Source organism: Mastomys coucha, unplaced genomic scaffold, assembly GCF_008632895.1.
Source record: "Mastomys coucha isolate ucsf_1 unplaced genomic scaffold, UCSF_Mcou_1 pScaffold12, whole genome shotgun sequence".
Classification (NCBI taxonomy): domain Eukaryota; kingdom Metazoa; phylum Chordata; class Mammalia; order Rodentia; family Muridae; genus Mastomys; species Mastomys coucha.
The window spans coordinates 5,068,748-5,090,445 of NW_022196894.1; the positions used below are offsets into that span (position 1 = coordinate 5,068,748).

The window sequence follows — 21,698 nt, forward strand, 5'->3', positions numbered from 1 at the left end:
GTTCTCTGCCGTCAGCTACATTTCAAATTCTTGTCAGGGTCTGTGTAGCACAGGTTGATTTGACGCTCCTCCATCAGCTTTCTAAATGCTAGGATTATAGGCCTGTGTCACCACACTACACCTTACAAACCCTTACTACTCAAGCTCCAATGGGAAGCCAGGAGTGAGTTCACACCTTTAAACCCAACACTTGGGAAGCGGAGGCAGGTACATCTTTGTGCGTTCAAGATCAGCCTGGTCTACATAGTAAGCTTCAGGCCTATACAGCAAAACCATGTCTCAAAAAGAAAATAAAAACTTCCACCCAAAGAAAAAAAGCTAGGTGAGAAGAACACATGGCGGCTGAAACCCTGGCTCAATGCAAAGCTCCCAGGCCTCTTTCCAGAGAGAGCACGCTCACCCTCGGCTTCCACAGCAGTCACTGGATTATAATTTTTATAGAAAATTTTATTCAACATACAACATTTTCCAGCAAAAAGGCAATATACAGGAGAAGTGGTGTACACTGCTGCTACAGAAACAAACAGAAGTACTGGGGGGTGGGAAACAAGTGTGGCTTGCTCCTTCTATTTGCACTCCAAACTAGACACGCAGCTGGCATTAGCTCCAACAAAAAGGGAAACAAGGAGAGGACTCAAATAAAGCTCCGCAGTGTCCCAGTCGGCCAGGTCCACTTGCACTCACCCCACAGAAACGACCTCCTCCCAGGCCAAATTGTACAGGTTTTATTCATTAAATATACAATTTCATTTTCCATTTTTCCTTTTTTATTTTATCTTTTTTACAAAGTCAACAGCTTACTAACCACTAGCGAGCATGCGCTCTTGCTAAAAGGCTCTCTCCTTTGTCACTCATCCACTCTGTCCTCACAGAAGCCTAGAGTGACTTTTCACCTGCTCAGATCATTATGTTTGCCAATGGGCAACAGAATAAACCTTAATTGTATCTGACAATGTTCTCAGTGTATAAAAAGACCCCTAACTGCCAGGACCGTATTCAGTGCATCCACTTTGTGAATGGGCTGCCGAACAGTACTAGCTGACAAAGAGAGACGGTTATTAAGAAGAGTCCAGGCAGCTGAGGGAGGAACCCCAGGAAGGGCCAGCATGGCACATGGTGAAGGAGAGTGCTATTGATTAGGGCTGCTTTCTCTGGTTGGCCTTTACAGATGCACACAGGTCACTGAAAGTCTAACTGAAGGAAGAAATCGGGCGAGCCTGCTCATGAGCAGGGCTGGTGGCCAAGCTGCCTGCGCCAACCAGATGCCTTCTGCCAGGGACTCACATCCTAGGAACCTCCTCTCCCATGATGCTGATGGTTGCCTTGCATTGTGGTTACCATAAAATAACTCTCATTGGCATCCAAGCTTTACAAAAACACCTTCATTTTGCTCAAAAAGGGCAGTCAATAGATACAGAGAAGCCAAACTGAACAGCCTCAACAAAATAAAATAACACCAGCAGCAAATCCTCTTGCTGGAGACTTCGGGTAGAGTGCACGTGCACCAGAGTCCTACGGCTGTTAAAAAGGGCACACACCCACGCACTGTCCCTTGCCTTGGACACGGGAAGGAAGTCAGTTGTGGATTTTAATTGCCTTTTCTAGGTAAGTATAGCGACTCCTCTTTGGGGCTTTGTTGAAGTGGTCAAGCCCTAGCCAAGGCCGAGGATGAGACATGTTACCTGGCAGGGACAAAAAAACAAGCCATTAAGACCGAGGCTCTTGAGTAGCCACTAGAGCCACAAGTACCCACAGAGACTATGAGCCACAGTCTCCACGGCCTCAGCCTCAACAGAGCACCATGGGACACAGACCTGTGACCTGATCCCAGGGCTATGCCTCCCAATGGCTGTATAGTTCCAAGACCTACAGTGCAAACGACAGCCTCTCCTGAGAGCCTCTTACCAGGTTGTGGCTCAAAGTCCTTCAAATTCACTTCATACTCATCTTCATTGATGTACTGATGCCGGCCCATCATGACAATTGCAAATTTAAACTGGAAAACACAAGCAAAACTCCCCAATTATCTCCTGCTGCCAGCACAGCGGCTTGGCTGCCTCCCGTGGGCTCAGTGCTAGTCTCTGAGGTGGAGCCAGGCTCTCAAGAGCACACACCTTTTCAAATTCCTTCTCCTGGATGTCCAGCAGACTCTGAATCCGCTTCATCACTTCTCGGAAATGCTCACCCTGGGAAGACAAGGAAAGGATGATGTGCTTGATGCCAAAGCCAGGGTTGTCTGTGCAAGCAGCTGAGACCAGCAAGGCATTTGAAGGCTCAGGGTTCTGACAGGAGATGCCCAGACCTTTCGACTCTTACCTGGTGTATCCTCAGCAAAAATGGAATTCCAAACGTCCCAAACACCTCTTTGTGGAAATGTGCCACTGTGATTAGCATCTCGTTTTCCTTATCTATATCTACCTGGTCCAAAGGTATTTCCTGGAGACACATTTTAAACACAAAGATTTTAAGTTTAAAGTCTAACCTGACACTCAATGGGGTATACTCCCATTTAGATACAGATGGCCCCTGGTAGGTACGCGTCCTCCACACTGGCACTCCCCGGAGGTGACAGGAACTGCCTGGGGTAGGTAGATAGGAGTGGCCAGGACGGTCCAGCAGGAGCTGTGCCTGTACAGTGGCTAGTCATTCCCACAACCCACAGTGGATCACAACATCTGTGACAACAGCAGATCTGACACCTGTTCTGGACATGCATGCAGCACATGTGTTCCACCACACCTGGACTCAATGAATTTTAAGACAAACCCATATAATTTCCCTTAGGGTAGCAGGATGAAAAGGCAGGCAGCAGTGGTTTGGGGTGGACAGGTTCTGCGTGCCAACGGCTGCACAAAGCAACCATGCTCAGCCTCACCATGTACACACTAGGCAGTGGTTCATTATTCTATGCTATGTAAATTTTTTCACACTGCAGCCTTTTTAAAGACTGGAAGGACATTAACCTCGAATAACTCTGAAAATGGATGGACTAACAACTGAAGCTACTTTGTGTGCAGAGCAGATGCCATGGTGGCGCCCACAAGCTGGGTCCGAGGCCAGCAAGGTGACAGTTACAGTTACCTCTATTCTAAAAGTCCGACTTGTTGCAGGGGATAAGCATTCTAACAGTTCATCTTCTTGATGCACACCAATAATTTTGTAGCTCACAATTTCTAGCAGCCTAAAAGAAGAAAAATGGAGCAATGAAGTGTTTATGTCATTTAAGGACACGAGAGTGGGCATGATGGAGCTCAGAAGAGGAGCTCCAGGTGGACACCACCACACACGCCTGGATGCGGTCTCTACCATACTCTAGTGACTGAGTACAATACAGGAGAGCGGCAGGCTCAGCAGTAACCAGAGTCCTGCCTGCTGCTACAAAAATCTCTAAGAAAGCATTTGGAGAACCCACCAGTCAATCCCAAGGCCACCTGTCTTTGAAACATCCATAAAGGCAAAACCATAGAAATACACAAGACTTAGAAAAGCAGAATCACTGGGCAGTGATGGCGCATGCCTTAATCCCAACACTTGGGAGGCAGAGGCAGGTGGATTTCTGAGTTCGAGGTCAGCCTGGTCTACAGAGTGAGTTCTGGGACAGCCAGGGCTACACAGAGAAACCCTGTCTTGAAAAACCAAAAAGGAAAAAAAGGAAAAAAAGAAAGAAAGGCAGAATCACTACCATCTGCACAGGGTATGCTCAACCACCCAAGATATATGGACACGCAAATTGTCTTGGAATCCTGCTGTTCCTTTGCTACAGGCACCACACCTATTTACTATGGTTAACAGATGAGGAGAAGCTGGGAGATGAGCTGGGGCTCTGCAAGACAGCAACTGCAGAAGAATGGGGATGTTTGGTTTCAGAGTTGCGCCACCCTCCTGCAGCTCAGGAGATACTTGCCTAAGTCTCCCTGATGCTTTGTCACCGAGCTCCACAGCTTTTTTACATTCTTCTAACAGGTCCCGGACACAGCCATGCTTGTCTGGGTATAGTGTTATTTCCTAGGTGATGACAGTGTGTTACAAATCCTTAAAGAAAACAGACTTCTGCTGCAACAAACCCCAATAACTTCACTAGCTCAAGGTGGGAGAGGCCCACTCTCAGTGGATCCAGTCACCGTAGGAGGAGCTTCAGATGTTTCTGAGTCAAGCCCTGGCCCACCCCGAGAGAGCACTCCTGTTCTCAGCATCAGGAGACTGGTCAATAGATGATGATAAAATGGTCTGGCCAGGTGAGTGGGATCTTTCTCGACAGATGTGGCACAGTGAGCAGCACAGCCTGGCTGTGTGCACATTCCTGGCAGGATGCTCTTAGGTTACGTTAGGCCAAGGCTGCAGCAGCAGTGTGAGGATAGCACAGCGTTTGCTGGGCCAAGGCACCATAAAGACACCTCAAGCTCCTGCTTGGGCTCTATTAGCTCAGCAATGCTTACTGCTGGCTTTTAAAGGCCACTACCATATGCCCCCACTAAGAAAATACTCAGCTGTAGAGCTCTGAAAGGGAAACAGTAACACTAGACAAAAATGCTTACCTCTTCCCTAAATTGGCTGTTTAACCATATACACTTAAAACTTCTCCTGTTCTCAAAGTCTGTGATTTTCATCTTAAGCTATTAAGAAAAAGAGACATCTGTTTAAACACACTCCTAAGAAGACCCAAGCCTTCCCTTTATTACCCAGTTATGTTGACTTGGACTCACTTGCTGATAGTAAAGTTTCTTAGGTTGTCTTGGCTTGAAGAACTGTAGAAGATCTCGTAAAGTACCTTCGTAATTATGCCTAAGAGGGTTACCAGGGCCGTCCCTATAACTGCAAGAAGACAGCACACTGCATAAACTGTTTACTGGTCTACAATACACACCAACTAAGAACAAAAGCACAGTTGGGTGTGCACTGTCTGAAAGCTGTGTGCCTACCTAGCCCACTTCTGCTCCCCACATGTTAGTCTCTCATCATGACCTTAAAAATACTCTCTGTGAAAGGGCAGAGCAGACACAAGTCTCTGTAGCTGCTAAACAACCTAGTCCAGCACAAAAGGAGGTGGACAATTCCTGCACCACCTCTGGGTCATGTGGTTAAGACGGAAGTGATGAAATATACTTGTATTTCAAATTTACAGGTGACCCAGCGAACTATGTAGTCAAATGTGTTCACACAATGCCTAGTGGAACTCAGCACACAGGAAGGAGCAGCCAGTGAGCGTCCAGAGTGAGGCGCACTTACCCTTGAGACTTGAAAAATTGCAGCAACATGGGGTCTGTGTTGAGCCTCTGTGCAACTGTCTTTGCAACCTAGGGAGTAAAAAAAGACCAGAAGGAGGGAGGTTGGCGCTCTGAGGAAAGGTTGGACATTTGCACCTAAGTCTTGGGGTTATTATTAAGTTTCTTTAAAAGAAAAAAAAAGAAAAAAAAGATATTCACATTTAACCTGAACTGAAATTCCCTAGAAATTTACCATTAGCCAGAAAAAAACAACATTCTTAAATGTGTCACTATGGAAGTAACCTGTCTGAACAAGGGTTTTCAGTTGAATTCTTAAGTATCTATAATGTAATAGGTTGCATCAGTAACTATGTAGTTATATTTACACATTATACTTATGTGATAATATATAAATAGTATTTATCTCTTTAGACATATTCATCGTTTCTGCGTTTCAGCACACCCTGAGGCGTGGCCAGGTTGGTCTTCCGTGCTGTGCAGTATAAGGAGGCCTGAAACTCAAAGTCTGTCTCAAGGCAGTCTTCCTCATGGAAGGGCGGATGCCACAAGGAGCCTGTTCAATACCTGAAAATAATTCATCCTATTTGATAATGTGACCACAAATCCAGGGTCATTGGGGATCGTTTTGTCACAGAAGATGACGTCGACTCGGTGGTAGAGATCTCTGAAATATTCTTTAGCAGTGGGTAGCTCACTGTTATCATTTTCTGGGTCATCCCTGGGGAGGAACAACTCTATGTCAATAGTGACACCACATGTAAGCAGTGCGATGGAAGACAGACTGCGTTCACCAGAAGCTACAAGGAGCCTGCCTCAGCTACCTTTGTAACAAGGCACAAGAAGAAAGGCAAGTGTATGCCTGAAGAGGAGGCTCAGAGGTTAAGAGCACTCCCAGAGGACCTGGGCCCCATACGTAACAGTCACAGCCATCTTTAATTCTATTCCCAAGGGATCTATCTTGATATTCACACTACTGGCTTCCACCAGCAGCAGGCATGCACACTGTGTAGACACAAACAGACAAAACATTCCTACACATAAAAATGAAAGAGGTTGATTGAGGTTCTACAGTAAGGTACTCAGTGCCAGCTAACTCGGTAACTGCACACCTCCCCACAAACAGGCTACTCTGCAGAGCAGTACACCTAGCCTGGTCTTCACTAGCAGCCCACACCTGAAGCTTCTGTCCACTATCAGGCTGTTAGTGTCCCAGCACAGACCTACAGGTGTGGACGCTGGCAGCCAAGAGTTGCCAGAGAAGGACTCTTCTAAAGAAGGCCAACCTCGAGTACTTTCACAGAAGGAAACGGACCTGTACTTTATAAAGATGTCTCAGTTTGGCCCCTACAGACATTTGTAGGACATCAGAGAACTTGGGCTTGGAAGACAGGCTCTCACAGCCTCAGATCTCAGAGCCTGCAATGTAGCTCCTGGGTCCTCCAGCCTCTCTACCTCCCACGTTCTACAACTGCAGGTACTTGCCACTGTATCACTAAGAGAACTTTAAATAGGGTCAATGCTTGCTGTCCCCAATCCCAAAACCTGGCCCAGAGTAGCAACTGTCCCTGAGGACCCTCTAAAGATACATACTTCTGAAACACTATGATGTCACCATCCATCAGCTCATCAAGGGCTTTATCAAGAGACACATCATAGTCCTGAATTCTCTCTGTTAAATTCGGCTTAACTTCCTACAGGAAGAGAGCAAATGGTTATGTTTAAGAACTTCCTTTATGACCACATTTCTTTGTTGTTATTGTTTTTATGCCTTCTCTACATCCAAGTCTTTCTCATCTACATGTTGTGCATTTTAGTTTTTTGTTTCCCCCCCGCCCCCCGAGACAGGGTTTCTCTGTAGAGTCCTGGCTGTCTTGGAACTCACTCTGTAGACCACGATGGCCTTGAACTCAGAAATCCGCCTGCCTCTGCTGGGTGCATTTTAGTTTCTGAGACAGGGTCTCCTTGTTTTTTTTTTAGGCTGGCCCTGGATTCCAGCCTTAATTTCTCAAGGAACCAAGAACTCCAAACTCATACGCCCATACCTGGCTTACCCACATTTTTATTAAGTTAAAATACAAATGGAAAAACAAATCTCTAAGTATCTAATGATCCCCAATCCTAAACAGATAAAAAATTAGATATTTAAAATGGGTAGCAAGCAGGGTGTGGTGGGAAATTGAGGTGGTAAGATTAAAAGGCCAACGTAGCAATATACAAAGTAGCTATATATAAAGGAGCCTGAATCCACTTGCTTTATCTGAGGCCCTTTCTCAACAAAACAAAATAGAACAAAACACACTGTAATTGCCGGGCAGTGGTAGCACACGCCTATAATCCCAGCACTTGGGAGGCAGAGGCAGGCGGATTTCTGAGTTCGAGGCCAGAGTGAGTTCCAGGACAGCCAGGGCTACACAGGGAAACCCTGTCTTGGAAAAAAAAACAAAAACAAAAACAAACAAAAACCTGTAATTGTCAACTAAAGTGTAGAGGACCTGGTGGTAGTGCACGCCTTTAAATCCCAGCAACTGGGAGGCAGAAGCAGGCAGATCTGAGTTTGCGGCAGCCTGGTCTACAAATCAGGCTTTAGTTTTAGGACAGCCAGGGCTACACAGGGAAACCTTGTTTCAACACCCATCCTACTCACCAAGAAAGACATGACCTAAGTCAAGTATAGAGTAAGCAATAATGATTTTCAAGACTGAGAGAACAACCTCCCTCCCAAGCAGAAATGATGTAAGGACTACAGAGAAATAAAAGAAGCAAACCTCATAGAGGATAAGGCTAGTATCCTGGATAAATCCTGCTCTGTCACACATAACCGGGAGCAAGTCACCTAGAGTGAAGAAACCTATTAAGTATACAACTGGAATGAATTAAGCAAAATCTAGGCCGAAGGAAGTGAAGCGCAGCCAGGACTTACGTATTTTACAGGATATGGGTGTGTAGATATGTCCACAGTAATTCAAGCTCCGTGTTTTAGGGTCATACATCTTCAAAAATAACATTACATCATCTACAAGTTGATGAACAGGCTGTTAGCGTCTTAATCTTTAGTACAATGTTTGAAAATGCTAACAGGTAAGCTTCGGTTAAGTGACAACCCTCACAGTGAGAAGTCCCCAGGAAAGTAACAGTGACACGAGGGTCCTTCAGGAAGCTGATCCTGTGATGGCAGAGTTGGGCTCCACAAATCACAGCTCATGACCCAGTATTTGAGGTGAACAGAATACTCAATGCAGTAAAACTGAGACTTGGCACGGACTACTAGACCAGAATTCCCAGGTGACTATGTCAAAAGACAGCTTGAGTGTCCTCACAAAAGTGGCCCCTTGTCTGCTCTTATAGAGCAAGAGAAGCTAGTCTGTGTCACAGCCTCCTGCTGAGTGGCATAGCCAGGATTGCTTCAACATGCCTTCACACAGGCCACATGGCTTAAGGTGAAGCATCTGCAACGTGACCCCGTACATGCCTGCAACCCCTGCCTAGCCATCTGACCAGAGTGATGAACACGAGCCAGGACCACAGCATCCCTGCTGTCTGCTCCCTCTTACAGGAGGCTCAGCCAGAGCAGGGGTCCTATGGCCTCCTTTTGAGCCCTCAGCACAGAAGGGACTGAATGAGTAGTTTGGAGGCCCCAGGAGCTCTCTCTCCAAGAAAGGTTCAGCCCTCTGCTGACATCAATGAAGGACTCCAAGGCTACTGACTGCTCTAAAAGTAGCAGGCGGCTCGTGGGCACTTACGATCTTTATCAAACTTGGGCAATGTTGCTCCACTAGCAGCCAGCTCAGGATCAACTGTTTCCAGGAATATTGTCCAAGGGTTTTCATTATCACTCAGTTCAATCATCTATTTCCAAAAGAGATGCTGGTTTTAGAAGGTTGCAATGGCTTAGGTGATGGGGCGACTGACAACTACACTTGAGTAGTGCAGAGAATGTCCAGCTCTACTGAACGCAACCCAAAGGGGCACAAGGCTGCTAACTGCAGGACAAGAGCCTCCCGCAGAGTTCCACACGAGACACCCGAGGATCTACCAACAATATTTACTGTTTTATTGCCGTCAGCTTCATTATCTAACATTGCAGGCCGCTTTGTTCCATTACTTCTTGCTTGCATAGGCCATAATCGAATCTGATCTTGTGGAAACCCCTGAAAAAAATTCAAAACTTTATTAAAATAAACAACAAGCATCTTATTTATCAATTTAATGCTTCTATGAGTAAAAGGGAACAGGATAGGATCAAACTTTACACTCCTGTCCCATGACAATCTGTGCCTTCTAGAAAATGAGGACTACAATGACACTCCAGGGCTTAGCACAGAAGGCTCTTTTCCCAGAAACTGGTGGTGGTAGTACAGGCATAGTCCCCACAAGCTCCTCCTCTGAAATCCACTACATGCTAGGGTTTTGGGACTGAAGGAAGCAGATGCTGAGATTAAAGATTCTGACAGCTGGGTCAGAAGCTTGGCTCAACATCTTCTTTTCAGGCAGGGCTCAGACACAGTCAATCACCTAAGGTAGCAGGTCTCCCATGGTATCAAGGTGTGAGTAGAGGAGCTATACCCACCATGGTCTGGGAGAGGCTCTGAACAAACTCAGCCAGGGAGGAGTTCTTCAGAACCTTGAACACGGTGTACCTCACTTTCTCCTCGTCGTACATGTCATTTCCTTGGTGGCCACAAAACTGGTCCTCTGCAACTATCTGAAGGTACACAGAACTAAGCTTACAACCGGTGAGACCCATCACCCTGAGCACACTCAAAAGGCTCCAGTCACTCGTCTCTCCACCTCTAGTGAGCTCCTGCAGCTGCACCCGATGCCCACAGCACTGCATCTCTGTCCCCCTGGCCCAAGGCTGACCTGCACTTGCATGTAGAGATGGGCTTCCTGCCGCTCTTTCCGCTTCTGAGCCTCGATCCTTTTCTCTTCTTGCAATCGTTCCACCAACTGCTGAGGAATATCATGGTCGGTGACAGCTTGTAACACTTCACCTGCAGGACAAATGCATCTTCTTTCACCTGGTGCTAACTCTGGTGTCCCCTCCTTGCAAAGGCCTCATGTTAGGTCTTCACTAATAACCTAGGACTGTGGTAGGACTTGGGACCGTGTGGAGTCCACAAGCCCAGCACAGCTTGCTTTTTAAATGATGGGGATAGACAGAGGGAGTGTGGGGGTGGGAACTCTGGGCAGGCAACAAAGCATCCACTTTATGCTTTATGGTGCTGCATTATACAGATAGAAAGCCATGGCAGTGAGAGAGTCTCTGCAGAACTATATCAAGCTGTCATAGTATAACACAAGCCACTGGTACTCACTTAGCTTTGATTCCCTGATATACACTAACATGTAGGCATTTGTGCAGTGTCGAACAGATAGATCGTCGTCATGACCCCCATAATTGTGCTCAATAGCTTCTTCCTTAGTACACCTGGACACCACATCGTCATCAAATTTACACCACTAGAAGGAAGCAGGTAGATGTGAGCAGACAACAGCACCAAAGGCACTGCTGAGCAGAAACACACGCACCCCTACAAGACCCAGAGGACTTCTGTCTTTCTTGCTCAAAATCTGAGGGAGGAACTATGTGCCCACTGGTGGTACTTGCTACCTACTCGAATAGCCTGTTTCCAACTTTGGACCAAGTATTCACACAGCACCAACCCTTTGGAGAATTAACAGGCAGAGTACAATAAATTAAGTAAAAACTTCATGTTGTACATTTCAATGTAAGATTTTAATAAAGCAAAAAACCAAAATGCTGTGGCAAGCTTCTGATTTAAATGATCTTCTATTTTGTCTTGGACAAAGTAATTTAAATGCCTCAGCCAAAAGCGTATCTATTCTGAAAACCTACTTTGTCACAGACCACCACACTCATTCCCACCATTATGAAGACCATGGCAGGGTGCCACATCAGGGACTGCACGCGGAGGATGACGGTGGACACATGCAACGCCCTGATGCGATGAAGCCTCCCTGCCCAGCCAACGAAAACTGCTATGTCAGCACTCATCACTTGCATGAGAGAGATTCTGTGAGGTACAGTGTTAACTACTAGCACAGAAGTACACTCTAATGTTCCATTCACCTTCACATTGTCAAAAATTAGATAAGAAAACAGCATTCAGTCATTTGTTTAAACACATACACACAGTCCCCTTCTCCCCCAAAATACAAGGGCCAGGAAGGAACTAAGTTCATGAAGCAGGAAGAGGCATGGTTTTTAAACCTCGCACCCAAGGCCAGCACTTACTTTGCCATCCCCTTTGGGGTTTAGGTAAACCACGTAATGTCCACCATGATTATCTCCACTGTGAACCAAGACTGCATGGAGAATATAATTTGCAGGGTCCTTAGGATCTGTTTTTTGCAAAAATTCATCAAGTGGTAACTGTTCTGGAAACTCAAACCTATTCAAAACATTTTTTAAAAAGAAGTATTAAAATTCTTTTAAAAAAATCAATATTGATTTGCATGTAAAGTATGGTATCCTTTAGAGCTTTTTAATTTTTGAACTCAAAATTGACTATGGACAACTCTGAAGGCTCTTGAGCTACTTCTAAAGGAATACCTATTTACAAAAAAAATTCTATCAATTTATAGTTAAGGGAAAATTCAGTGAGAACACTAAGATACTAAGAGTTCACCTAACCACTCATAATAAATTCACAGTGAACTAAATGTTAGTGCATACATAAGCCTAAGACATCTAGGAATGTACTGAGGACACCATGATGTGTCCTCAGTACATTGCTTTGAAAGAGCAAGCTCGTCAAAGAGATATGTGTGTGTAAAAAAGATCTTTACCCTTAGTAAATTTTACAAAGGTACTGTACTTGACATGGCCCTAAGATATTGGCCTTTTAACTTGTGATTTAGTTTGTCAAATCTTACCAATGATAAATTAAACCGTACTCAAGCACAGGCTAAGCAGCTCAGTTGGTGCAGTGCCTGCCCAGTATCTATGAGGCCATGAGCTCTTTCACCAGTTGGGTATATGTGTGTTGGTTCAGTTCAATAGAGTGAAGGTAGGATGATCAGAAGTTTGTGCTCCTTAGTGAGTGGGCAAACAGCCTGAGTTAAACTGTCTCAAAATTAAAGTAAATAAATAGCCTTCAGAGACAGGAAGGAAAGCCACACACAGTGGAACAGCGTTCAAATGTGTATAGGAACCTAGTAGCTGAAGGCTGCTTGAATCCAGCCTTACCACCTTGGGACTGTCAGCTAAAAATGTCCGACTTGGACATTTAAGGAAAAAAAATCTCACAATTTTTAAAATGATGGCAACAATTCCAATAAAACAGGGATAAAAAGAGGTGTGCAAAAAACATGTCAGAAAACACAGGCAGTTGAGCACACACTCCATTTGTGGAAAAAATTTAATTCGGTCCTATTCTATCTTCAAACCTAAATGGTAACCATCATCTATCCTGCTCAAAGTTGATGTTCAAATTAATCAGGGTAAAATTTTGTATACAAACTCAAATAAGACAAGTAGCAATGTCTCTACAGAGTGAGTTCTAAGACTACCAGGAGCTGTTACACAGAGAAACCCTTCCTGTCTTGAACAAAAAACCAACCAACCAGCCAACCAACCAACTCAGAGAAAGCATTTATCATCACTCATACAAAGGTTCATTAACACTTAGGACAGGCTGACCTCAAACTCACTGTGTATCTATGTATCTTGAAAGAGCGTCTAATGTTGTGTTTCCACCTGCCCTATGCTGGACCATGCCTGGTTCATGCAGTGCTAGGGATGAAGCCCAGGCCTCACATACAGCGGCTAAACATGCTACCAATGGAAGCACATCCCTAAATTCTTGAATCTGTTGTCTTAAAAATATGGAGAAAAAACTATAATGGGGTAGAGACATCATTCCTAGCTCATTCTGGAAACTAAAAACAAAACATTGATTCGTGGTAAAAATCTACATTTAGTCAAAAGGTAAAGACAAACTCTGTGACCTATCAGAAAACCCTGTCCTTTGCCTTCAATGTGGCAGAGCAGAGGGCTGGGATCGGGGCACTATCACTGAAAGGAACAATCAACTGTGAACAACCACCTGTCAGAAGAGAGACAGCACAGCACAGAGCTCACCCTGAGCCCCTCAAACTCCCCATTACCTGTCATTAATCTTGATGTTTTGGTCCGTCTGCGGGTCATACATAAACCTCATTAGCTGCAGGTGTAACACTGGGGGCAATGTTAGGAATTTCACACCTTTCTCTGCCTCCTGGAAGTTGAGAAGAAATGGTGATTTTTAGTTCACCTCTGTGTATTTTTGGTTTTCTTGGAGATGGGGGGGGTCTCACTTTATAAACTTTGAACCCTCCTACCTTTGTCTCCTAAGTTACCACTCCAGGTTTACCAGTTTTCTTGGGTTTTTTGAGACAAGAGTTTTACCATGTCATGTTGGCTGGCTTGGAACTCCTGTCTTGGCCTCAAGCCTCCTGTCTCTGCCTATCAAATACTGGGACTAGACATGTGCCCCATCACATCCAGCTTTACCTATTTCTCAAGTCAGAAAAGAAGTGTTTCTGACCAAGAAGATAGCTCACAGGTGAAGACAATTAATTGCCCCACAGGGGTGACAGACCTGATGTGATCCCTGGAACTACATGAAGATGGAGTGAAAGAGCTGTGTCCAAAGTTGCCCCAACCTCCCAATGTCTCCAACACACACATTATGCATGTACATGAACATAAAACTAAAATAACAGTTTCATCACTGAAGAATACACTTAGGAGTGATGGTGGTGTCCAAGTTTTGATGTCTCTTTAGAGAGCCTCTAGTTATGGGAGATTACAACCTAACCTAGATGGCCAGCAGGGGAACACTGGTCATTTATTTAAAAGGCCACTCACTTGCTACCAGCAATATTATAGCCATCAAACACTGTGAAATACAGAGAACCACAAAAAGTTATTAACAAGAAAACTGTGGTTAGAGGGAGGTCAGCCTGGTCTACAGAGCCAGTTTCAGTACATCCAGGGGTACAAGGAGAAACCTTATCTCAAAAGCACCAAGATGGAGTCTGGCCGTGGTGGCTCACATCTTTAATCCCAGCACTTGGGAGGCACAGGCAGTCGGATTTCTGAGTTCAAGGCCAGCCTGGTCTAGAAAACAGGTTCCAGGTTAGCCAAGACTACATAGAGTAAACCCTGTATCAAAAAAAAAAAAAAAAAAAAAAAAAAAAAAAAAAAAAAAAAAAAAAAAAAGAAGAAAGAAAGAAAGAGAGGAAGAAAGAAAGAAAGAAAGAAAAAACAATAACCAAGAAACTTTCTGATATGAAGGTCAGGAAATGTTCTGGTGAGGCACAAAACAGCAATCGTTAATCCTCACAGCACACTTCACCTACTCTGCTAGTTCTGCCAATGAAACAGGTTTCACCTCTCCATCAACTACCCCCACCTCATCAGACCACTCAAAGAGAGAAACCGCCTGTGGGCTCAAAAACTCAAAGGCACAGGGAAGCACAGCAGTGTGATCAGTGCCTGGGTAAAGGACTGGAGACAGCTTGGGAAGGAGGTTACCTGCAGGCCGTGCTCCCCAGCGTCGTATTTATTGTCACCGTCTAGTTGTTCTACTGCCACATAATCCACAAATGATTCAAATACTTAAAAAAAAAAAGAAACAAGAAGAACAGGTCAATTGGTATGATCCACAGGCAGCCTGGGTGGACATTACACATGTTAATGTGACGAGGACACCCAGCAGAGCGCCAATAGCAGCTATATGCAGTGCTGGGGGCCACTGCAACCCTCCCTGTCAAAATACAGCAGAGAAAGGAAGGGAACTCAAGTACTGCGTTTCAATGCTGCTGAAACACTTAATCAATTAAGACAGCATGGGACTTCGGCATACACAATCAGTGGGCCAGAAACAGGGTGTGAAACTCAAGGGCTGGATGAAGAGGAACCAGGCAAAAGATGGGAGCTGCATGGGATACCATGACATCAGCCCTGAACAGTGACAACAGAGCAACTAGCACAGTGATTTCACTAAAATCAACATGTGTCATTCAACAAAGGGTAGCAGGAGGAGTGAGGTTAGGCAGTCATACAAAGGCCTTCTCTGGGAGGAATGGGGGACACACACACCAGACAGTCAGGTCAGCAGTTGCAATAGGTGGTGTGGGACAGGAGTCCTGAGATAAAGGAAGAGAAGGGCCAGGGAGAACAACGAAGCGGAAGTCAAGGCAGTAAGAACTAAACAGCAAAGGAGACCCATGCAGCAAGAGACTGGATGGAACATGAGATGTGATAGAAAGATAGAGATGTCTACGCAGACCATGGGAAAACAATGCACAGTAATCATAAACTCCAGCTTAACAAAGGAAAGGGGACCTAACTGAAAGACAGTGGACAAATAAAACCCCTGGCACTCTGGAATCTATGCCCAGGAAAAATTCATCTACATCAGACTTTACAATCAAATATACAGAATCATTTTTTACACTAGCTTTACTTCTGTGGAAAAGCACACATATGGATCACTAAACTTATGTATCAGTCCACACCAAGAGATAAATGATGTTGAGCCTGCCATAAATGCAAGCAGAAAATGAGAGCACTGGCCTGAACCTATAGCTAAGCAATATACCTGCAGATAAAGGCCCCTAAAACCAACACTACATGATGATCAAGCCACTGCTCATGTAAGGAACACATGAGGCATACACGAACATGATGCTGAAAAGGGCTCAAACTACAACTAGGCTGGACCAAGTTGCTGCATGCTAGAGGTGTTTCCTCTGAGAGGTGAGGGGGATCCAGGGATTGGGCATGCCACAAGAGGCTTCGGGGTAGCTGGACATGCTGCTGCTCTGAGAGTTGGATGTGCAGAAGTAGGAGGTCACTCAGTGTGCTGTATGCTAGTAATGTCACTCCCTGCATCTAGCCTCTATTGTAATACAATCCCTGTACAAAATGAGACACTGAGCAAGAGGAACAATGAAGTATGGAAACAGGACTTACTGTTTTTCTTTCCTTTTATACTTAGCTGGATATCATAATAATCTTCTCTCCTATCAGAACGGTAGTCTACGTCTTTGCACTGAATATAAGACTGTAGGAATAAATAGAAGGCAGCTTCAGCACTGGTTATCAAGTCTATATTTACAATCTTTCAAAGCCATTCTTTAAAACTAATGCTCACATACCACCATTTTGCCTCTGAATAACTTTGGAATGGTGCCCTCTACACATGTGCCTTTCATTTTATTTTCCACATTATCAAGCAACTGAAAGAGAAGATTTGGGCATTAAAAACAACTTATACTTGAGTAATACATAGTAATTTAACACTTTACTTGGAAATGCCAACAGTCAAAGAATTTCTAGACTATAAATATATTACCTTTGGCATGCAATTATTAAAAAAAAAACATACAAATCTTTCTTGGCTGGATTTTGTTGCTTTTACAAAAATATATCTACATGCAAAAGTTGAGGTTAACCCTTTATACAGTCTTTGGAATGAATTAGTAATCTGGAGTGCCTTTAGAAGCATTTTTTATATTTATTTTACCTCTGTGGAAAAGCATGTAAATTGATCACTAAACTTAACTCGTAATGGTCCACACCAAGAGATTAATGAGGTTGAGCCTGTCAACAGGATTGACTGGTTTGTCCATGGATATTTAATGAACTGATTCAATCCAGCTAGTGCTGCAAAAAAGAAAACACACCTTGCCCAGCCAATCACCTTGAACATCCATTCCACGTCTGCGTGAGCACGCATCTATGTCCTTCCTCAATCCAGGAAGGAATGACTAGTGACTAATGGGGACAGGCAACAGCACCACCGCCTCTGTAGTGTCTGCAGCTCCCTAAACCAACGTGCGTTCCCCTAGCTTTGTGACTCCTGTGCTCAGGCAACCAATGAGAAACCCGCTACTCACAGCAACATCTGTTTAGCCTTCCCCAGCATCACTTTCTGACTCAGTCCTTCCCACGGTTCCAAACTAGACGAGCCCTAAACCAGGCATGTCAGTGGAACCCCAGCACTCTTTAACTCTGGCCTGCACATCAGTCCTAAACCAAGGCAAATGGCCTGCTTAGCTGTGAAACTCTACTTGGTAGGCCTCTAGCATTGCCTCAAACATTCACTTTGAGAATCAAATAGTTACTCTTGAAACTTACCACTCGACAAAGCTCTTGAACATCATGTTGCATGAAGCTATCTAAAGTCTCCCACCTTGCAAAGAGAAAAGGAGTATCTACATTTCAATTTCTGCATTTCAGGGAAGAACTTAAGATGCAATCTAGACTGCAAACTAAATTGAATTAACCTCTAGCCTCAAATTCAGTGGTATTTTTTTTTGTATGTAAAGAGTATCTTGGGGATTGTCATAATGCAAAGATTAAACTGAATTTTATTAGTAGTCAATGAAAATTTTAAATTTGTTTTTTAAAATCTAAAAGGTGGTATCTACAAGTTATATACACATACATTTCAAAGCTAGACACGCCCCTTTGTTGAAAAGCAAAGTGGTGAAAAGCTCTAACACAAAGCCTTACTTCCAAAGAGGGGAAGCCTAGAAGCCCTGGGCCAGCCGTGAGCCTGCCTGAGCCGATGCCGGGCACTCCTGTCTCCACTCTTGTCCCTTACACAGAAAGCAGAATGGAGGTGGATCGCTGATACATACCCAAATGACTTTGTGAGCTTTTTTGTTCCTACGGGCTTATCGCTGTGCTGTAATTCATAGAACACTCTTTGTAATGCTAAAGGGACGCTTTTAGATGAATCATCGCCCTCTGTTGGCATCATGTACACAGCCTAAAAGAATTGATTTAGAAGTGTTTAATTTTAGGTAAAAGTATCATTTCTACTATCATAAGGAGTAAAGCAGTTCGCTAGGGGCTCTTAACTATGCCCAAGTTTGTAAACCATCAATGTCTGGAGACAATTTAGAAAAAAACAAGAGAGAATGCAAAAAAACTGAAGTCACCTACAGCTCATCACTCCCTGGGGTGGTGCACATTTAACCCTGCCAGTGTCTAAGAACCAGAGATGATGAAATGCAGATGGCACTCAAGCTACCACTCCATGAGCTCTCACCTCAGAGAGCGGCTGCCACAGAGGTGAGCAGATGAGACACACAGGGAGCCTACCTACCAAGTACCTTCTCTGTCCCACTTCATACTGTCCGCAAAACACCATCAGTCAGAAAAGCACCACCCTCCATCATTAGATTCAAACTGCTTATTAAGAAGCTGAGGCAGGAGGATCACAAAGACTACTAAGTGAGTTTAAAGTCTAGGAACATGTTTAGACACTCCCTCTCCTTAACCTTGTTTGTGAAGAAGAGGGTGTGGGGCTGGGTGTGGTACCACCTATCTTTAATCCCAGCACTCTACATTAACCAGGCAGGCAGATCTCTGGCCAGCATGTCAGCTACCAGAGAGCCAGTACTACTTAGAGACTTTATCTCTAAATAAGGTTAGGGGGAAGCCTGGGAATAATTTAAAGATAGAAGCATTAGTCCTAGAAGCAATTAATTGTTATCATCACGGTGTTTGTATTTTTAGATTTCATCACATAAGTTGGCTCCAAGAGCAGGTGGACCCCACCACCACCAGAGACTAACAGACAGCCTCCAAGGCCTCCCTGCGGTACATACATTTCAAAGGGCTGCTGTCTGGGCAGAAGGGAATATTAGCTAGGCTTTTAACATACCTTGCAGAAGAGAAGGCAGAAAGCTGCTGAAAGGAATACTATTCATTTACCTTGCGTAACTGATTTGTGAAAAACAAGGTCTGCAGCAAGCTATTCATGTAGCACGTCGCTCCCTGATTCTTTAAGCCGACATAGCCAGTATGCTTCTTTGAGTCCCACCTGAAAGACAGTCCAAGCTTGAAGGTCCACTGCCCGGGTGGGACACCTGGCTTCTATAATATACAGGGCTCAGTTTGTCATTTGCCCCTAGCATCTGTATAGCTGAGTATGACTGTGTCATGCCCTCTTCTGTTATCTAGCATGCTGATAAAGGAACACAGCCCACAGACCACTCCTCCAGGCACAACACTGGGAACTAAGACCTCACTCACATTACACGGATCTTTCATTGCCATGACCACTCAAACTCAATTTCAGCATTCACACGGCTCCTAACAGTTCTCAGCACCACTATCATTTATAAAGATCAGGACTCAGAAACTAGGGGTTACCTTTTACATCAAATGTGATTACAGAACAATCTGACCCCCCCCCACACACACACCAAAATGTGAATGCCTAATGTGTAAGATGGACAGCTGAATACTCCAGATACCCCTACCACCAAATCTATAGGAACACAATTACTTAGGAGATGACGGGAATGTAGACTTTCAAGTTTTAGAATGCATTTTTAAATCCCAAGGTCAGCACCTCTTTGTTATGCTATCTGAGTGGCTACTTAAATGGTAGTCTAAGCTGTGTCCCAGATATTTTCAACCCATATGGCCACCCAGCAGAGAGAAATCTACTGGTAAACAGAAAACTACTTCCGATCCCATTACATACTAACAAGAGTAAGAGCCAACACCAGAGAGGATGAGCAACTGCAGCCCCAGGACCTGGTCAATAGCCCAGATTAGAGCCTTACACCTGCAAAGCCACTGGAGCTGTCAGGAGTCTCAGCACATTCCCCGTGACAGCCATGCACACAAAGGCCCTGGTTTCTCTATAGATAAGACTATGACTGGAAAACCAGTGATGGCTGATTACATTCAGAAAACCCACTGGTGAGGGTGTGAAGTAGGCAACTATGTTGGTGAGGTTGTGAAGGAGGCAACTATGTTGGTGAGGTTGTGAAGGAGGCAACTATGTTGGTGAATACTGGGGTCAAACTGAAGACTGTAAACATATTGTAGTGGCTTTCAGAACAGTACAGAGGTACTCAACTGAACAAAAACTTACGCAACTCCATGGGGAGCATCTGCCTGTACAAAAACTTCAAAGGTGACTTTGTCATCATCTATAAATCCTTTCTCAGGATCAGTCACTTCCTGTAAAATAAAAATATCAACTCACATAAGAACACACAAGATCCACTTTACAGAAAAGAGGAGACTGCCTTTGTACTCTGCACTCAGTAAAGTACTACTTCAAAATTTAATAGGGAACTCCTTTAAATTTTTTGCACAACTTTGCTCTAGTTTGGAAGTGGTCCCGTCTGTGTTAAGTATGTCTCCCTAGGAGCTTAGCAAAGGAAAGGGGCTCAGGGTTTACTGTCACAGCCTGAGTGAGCTGGTGAGAGTCTAAAGTACTCTCACTAGAGAACAGCATGCCAAGGCCCACCACTGGCCACTTCTGCAGAAAGAAGCCCCAAGAAAGGTCAACCCTACTAGGAAGGATTTAGTCACCATGTGACTAAAACTAAAACGTGCTTTAGTGGGTTGGAGAAAGAGCTCTGCCAACAGTTTTGCTGCTGTCATGGGAATCAGAATTTGGTCCAAGTAACCCACACCTCACAGCTCACAAATGCCAAGGCTCTAACCCCAAAGAAGCCCACAAGCAGCCCTGGCCCCTGTGGTGCGAGACCCCCCCCACGTTTTTGAAAGATATTCTAAAACTTTATACTCGATGCCAGGCGGTAGTGGCCCACACATCTATTTCCAGCACTCAAACACTCAGGATGCAGAGGCAGAGGCTGGTGGAGGCCAGCCTGGTCTACCTAGTGAGTTCCAATACAGCCAGGGCCACACACAGAGAAGCCCTGTCAGGAAGGGCAGAGCCATGCCTGAGGAGGCAGTAAGATGACACAGAGAGCAGGTACTTGTCATCTGAGCTGAACCCACAGAACCACACAAGTGGAGCACACCTTAGCTCATGTGTGCCCACGCTCAGTATTTGCATACAGCCATACACAAAGATAATAAAGTTTGCACACCATATGCACACAGCATAGAAAGTAAAATTTTAAAGGCTGCAACCTGAATCCTTACATATACTGAATACATAATGCCAGAAAGCCATACCAACTTTCAGTTGTCTACCTGCTCAACTCACAAAGCAAGGCTTTTGAAGACTAAAAGAGCAAGACCAGCAATACCAGTTGAGATACTGAGACTAAACACTGTCACTTACACTCCAGGCCATGAAATTAGAGAATCCCCAGTCATTTTCCTTGTGGAAGAACAAGTGACTGATTCGCCGGCTGAATGATTTGTCATCATCCCTGTAATTTATTATCTTCAGCACTGCTTGTGCATGACAGGACCATGACCTATTGGAAAAGGAAGGAAACAAAACCCACCAAACCTTAGCTGGCATATTTAACTGAGACCCACACATTTTTAAAATATCAGAACCAGCACATGAAAATCTACCTTGGATAGGATAGAAGGATTTGAAGTCACAACTGTGGCAGCTCAGCTCATGGTTCTAGTTTATTATTTGAGGATAGGATCTCACCATGTAACTCTAGCTGGACTAGAACTCAGATCTACCTGCCTTTCTGCCTTCTGAAAGCTAAGAT

General features: G+C 44.5%; 1 protein-coding gene across 4 annotated transcripts in view; it reads right to left on the reverse strand.

The window, feature by feature from the left end:
- Positions 1-426: 426 nt before the first annotated feature.
- Positions 427-21,698, reverse strand: part of Usp7 (ubiquitin specific peptidase 7) — a 66,525-nt gene continuing 45,253 nt past the window's right edge. For all 4 annotated transcript variants that reach the window (XM_031362117.1, XM_031362125.1, XM_031362133.1 and 1 more), the window contains 28 exons: positions 21,308-21,446; positions 20,138-20,226; positions 18,964-19,072; positions 17,883-18,013; positions 17,377-17,431; positions 16,395-16,475; positions 16,210-16,300; positions 14,767-14,849; positions 13,356-13,465; positions 11,482-11,638; positions 10,541-10,685; positions 10,086-10,216; positions 9,793-9,927; positions 9,272-9,373; positions 8,966-9,071; positions 8,146-8,238; positions 7,991-8,058; positions 6,816-6,916; positions 5,790-5,943; positions 5,227-5,294; positions 4,704-4,812; positions 4,536-4,613; positions 3,905-4,005; positions 3,082-3,181; positions 2,317-2,436; positions 2,115-2,186; positions 1,906-1,996; positions 427-1,682 (listed from right to left, as the gene is read on the reverse strand). In XM_031362117.1, coding sequence (XP_031217977.1) covers positions 1,576-1,682; positions 1,906-1,996; positions 2,115-2,186; positions 2,317-2,436; positions 3,082-3,181; positions 3,905-4,005; positions 4,536-4,613; positions 4,704-4,812; positions 5,227-5,294; positions 5,790-5,943; positions 6,816-6,916; positions 7,991-8,058; positions 8,146-8,238; positions 8,966-9,071; positions 9,272-9,373; positions 9,793-9,927; positions 10,086-10,216; positions 10,541-10,685; positions 11,482-11,638; positions 13,356-13,465; positions 14,767-14,849; positions 16,210-16,300; positions 16,395-16,475; positions 17,377-17,431; positions 17,883-18,013; positions 18,964-19,072; positions 20,138-20,226; positions 21,308-21,446 — 2,926 coding nt within the window. In that variant the 3' untranslated portion in view covers positions 427-1,575. The remainder of the gene's footprint in view (positions 1,683-1,905; positions 1,997-2,114; positions 2,187-2,316; positions 2,437-3,081; positions 3,182-3,904; positions 4,006-4,535; positions 4,614-4,703; positions 4,813-5,226; positions 5,295-5,789; positions 5,944-6,815; positions 6,917-7,990; positions 8,059-8,145; positions 8,239-8,965; positions 9,072-9,271; positions 9,374-9,792; positions 9,928-10,085; positions 10,217-10,540; positions 10,686-11,481; positions 11,639-13,355; positions 13,466-14,766; positions 14,850-16,209; positions 16,301-16,394; positions 16,476-17,376; positions 17,432-17,882; positions 18,014-18,963; positions 19,073-20,137; positions 20,227-21,307; positions 21,447-21,698) is intronic.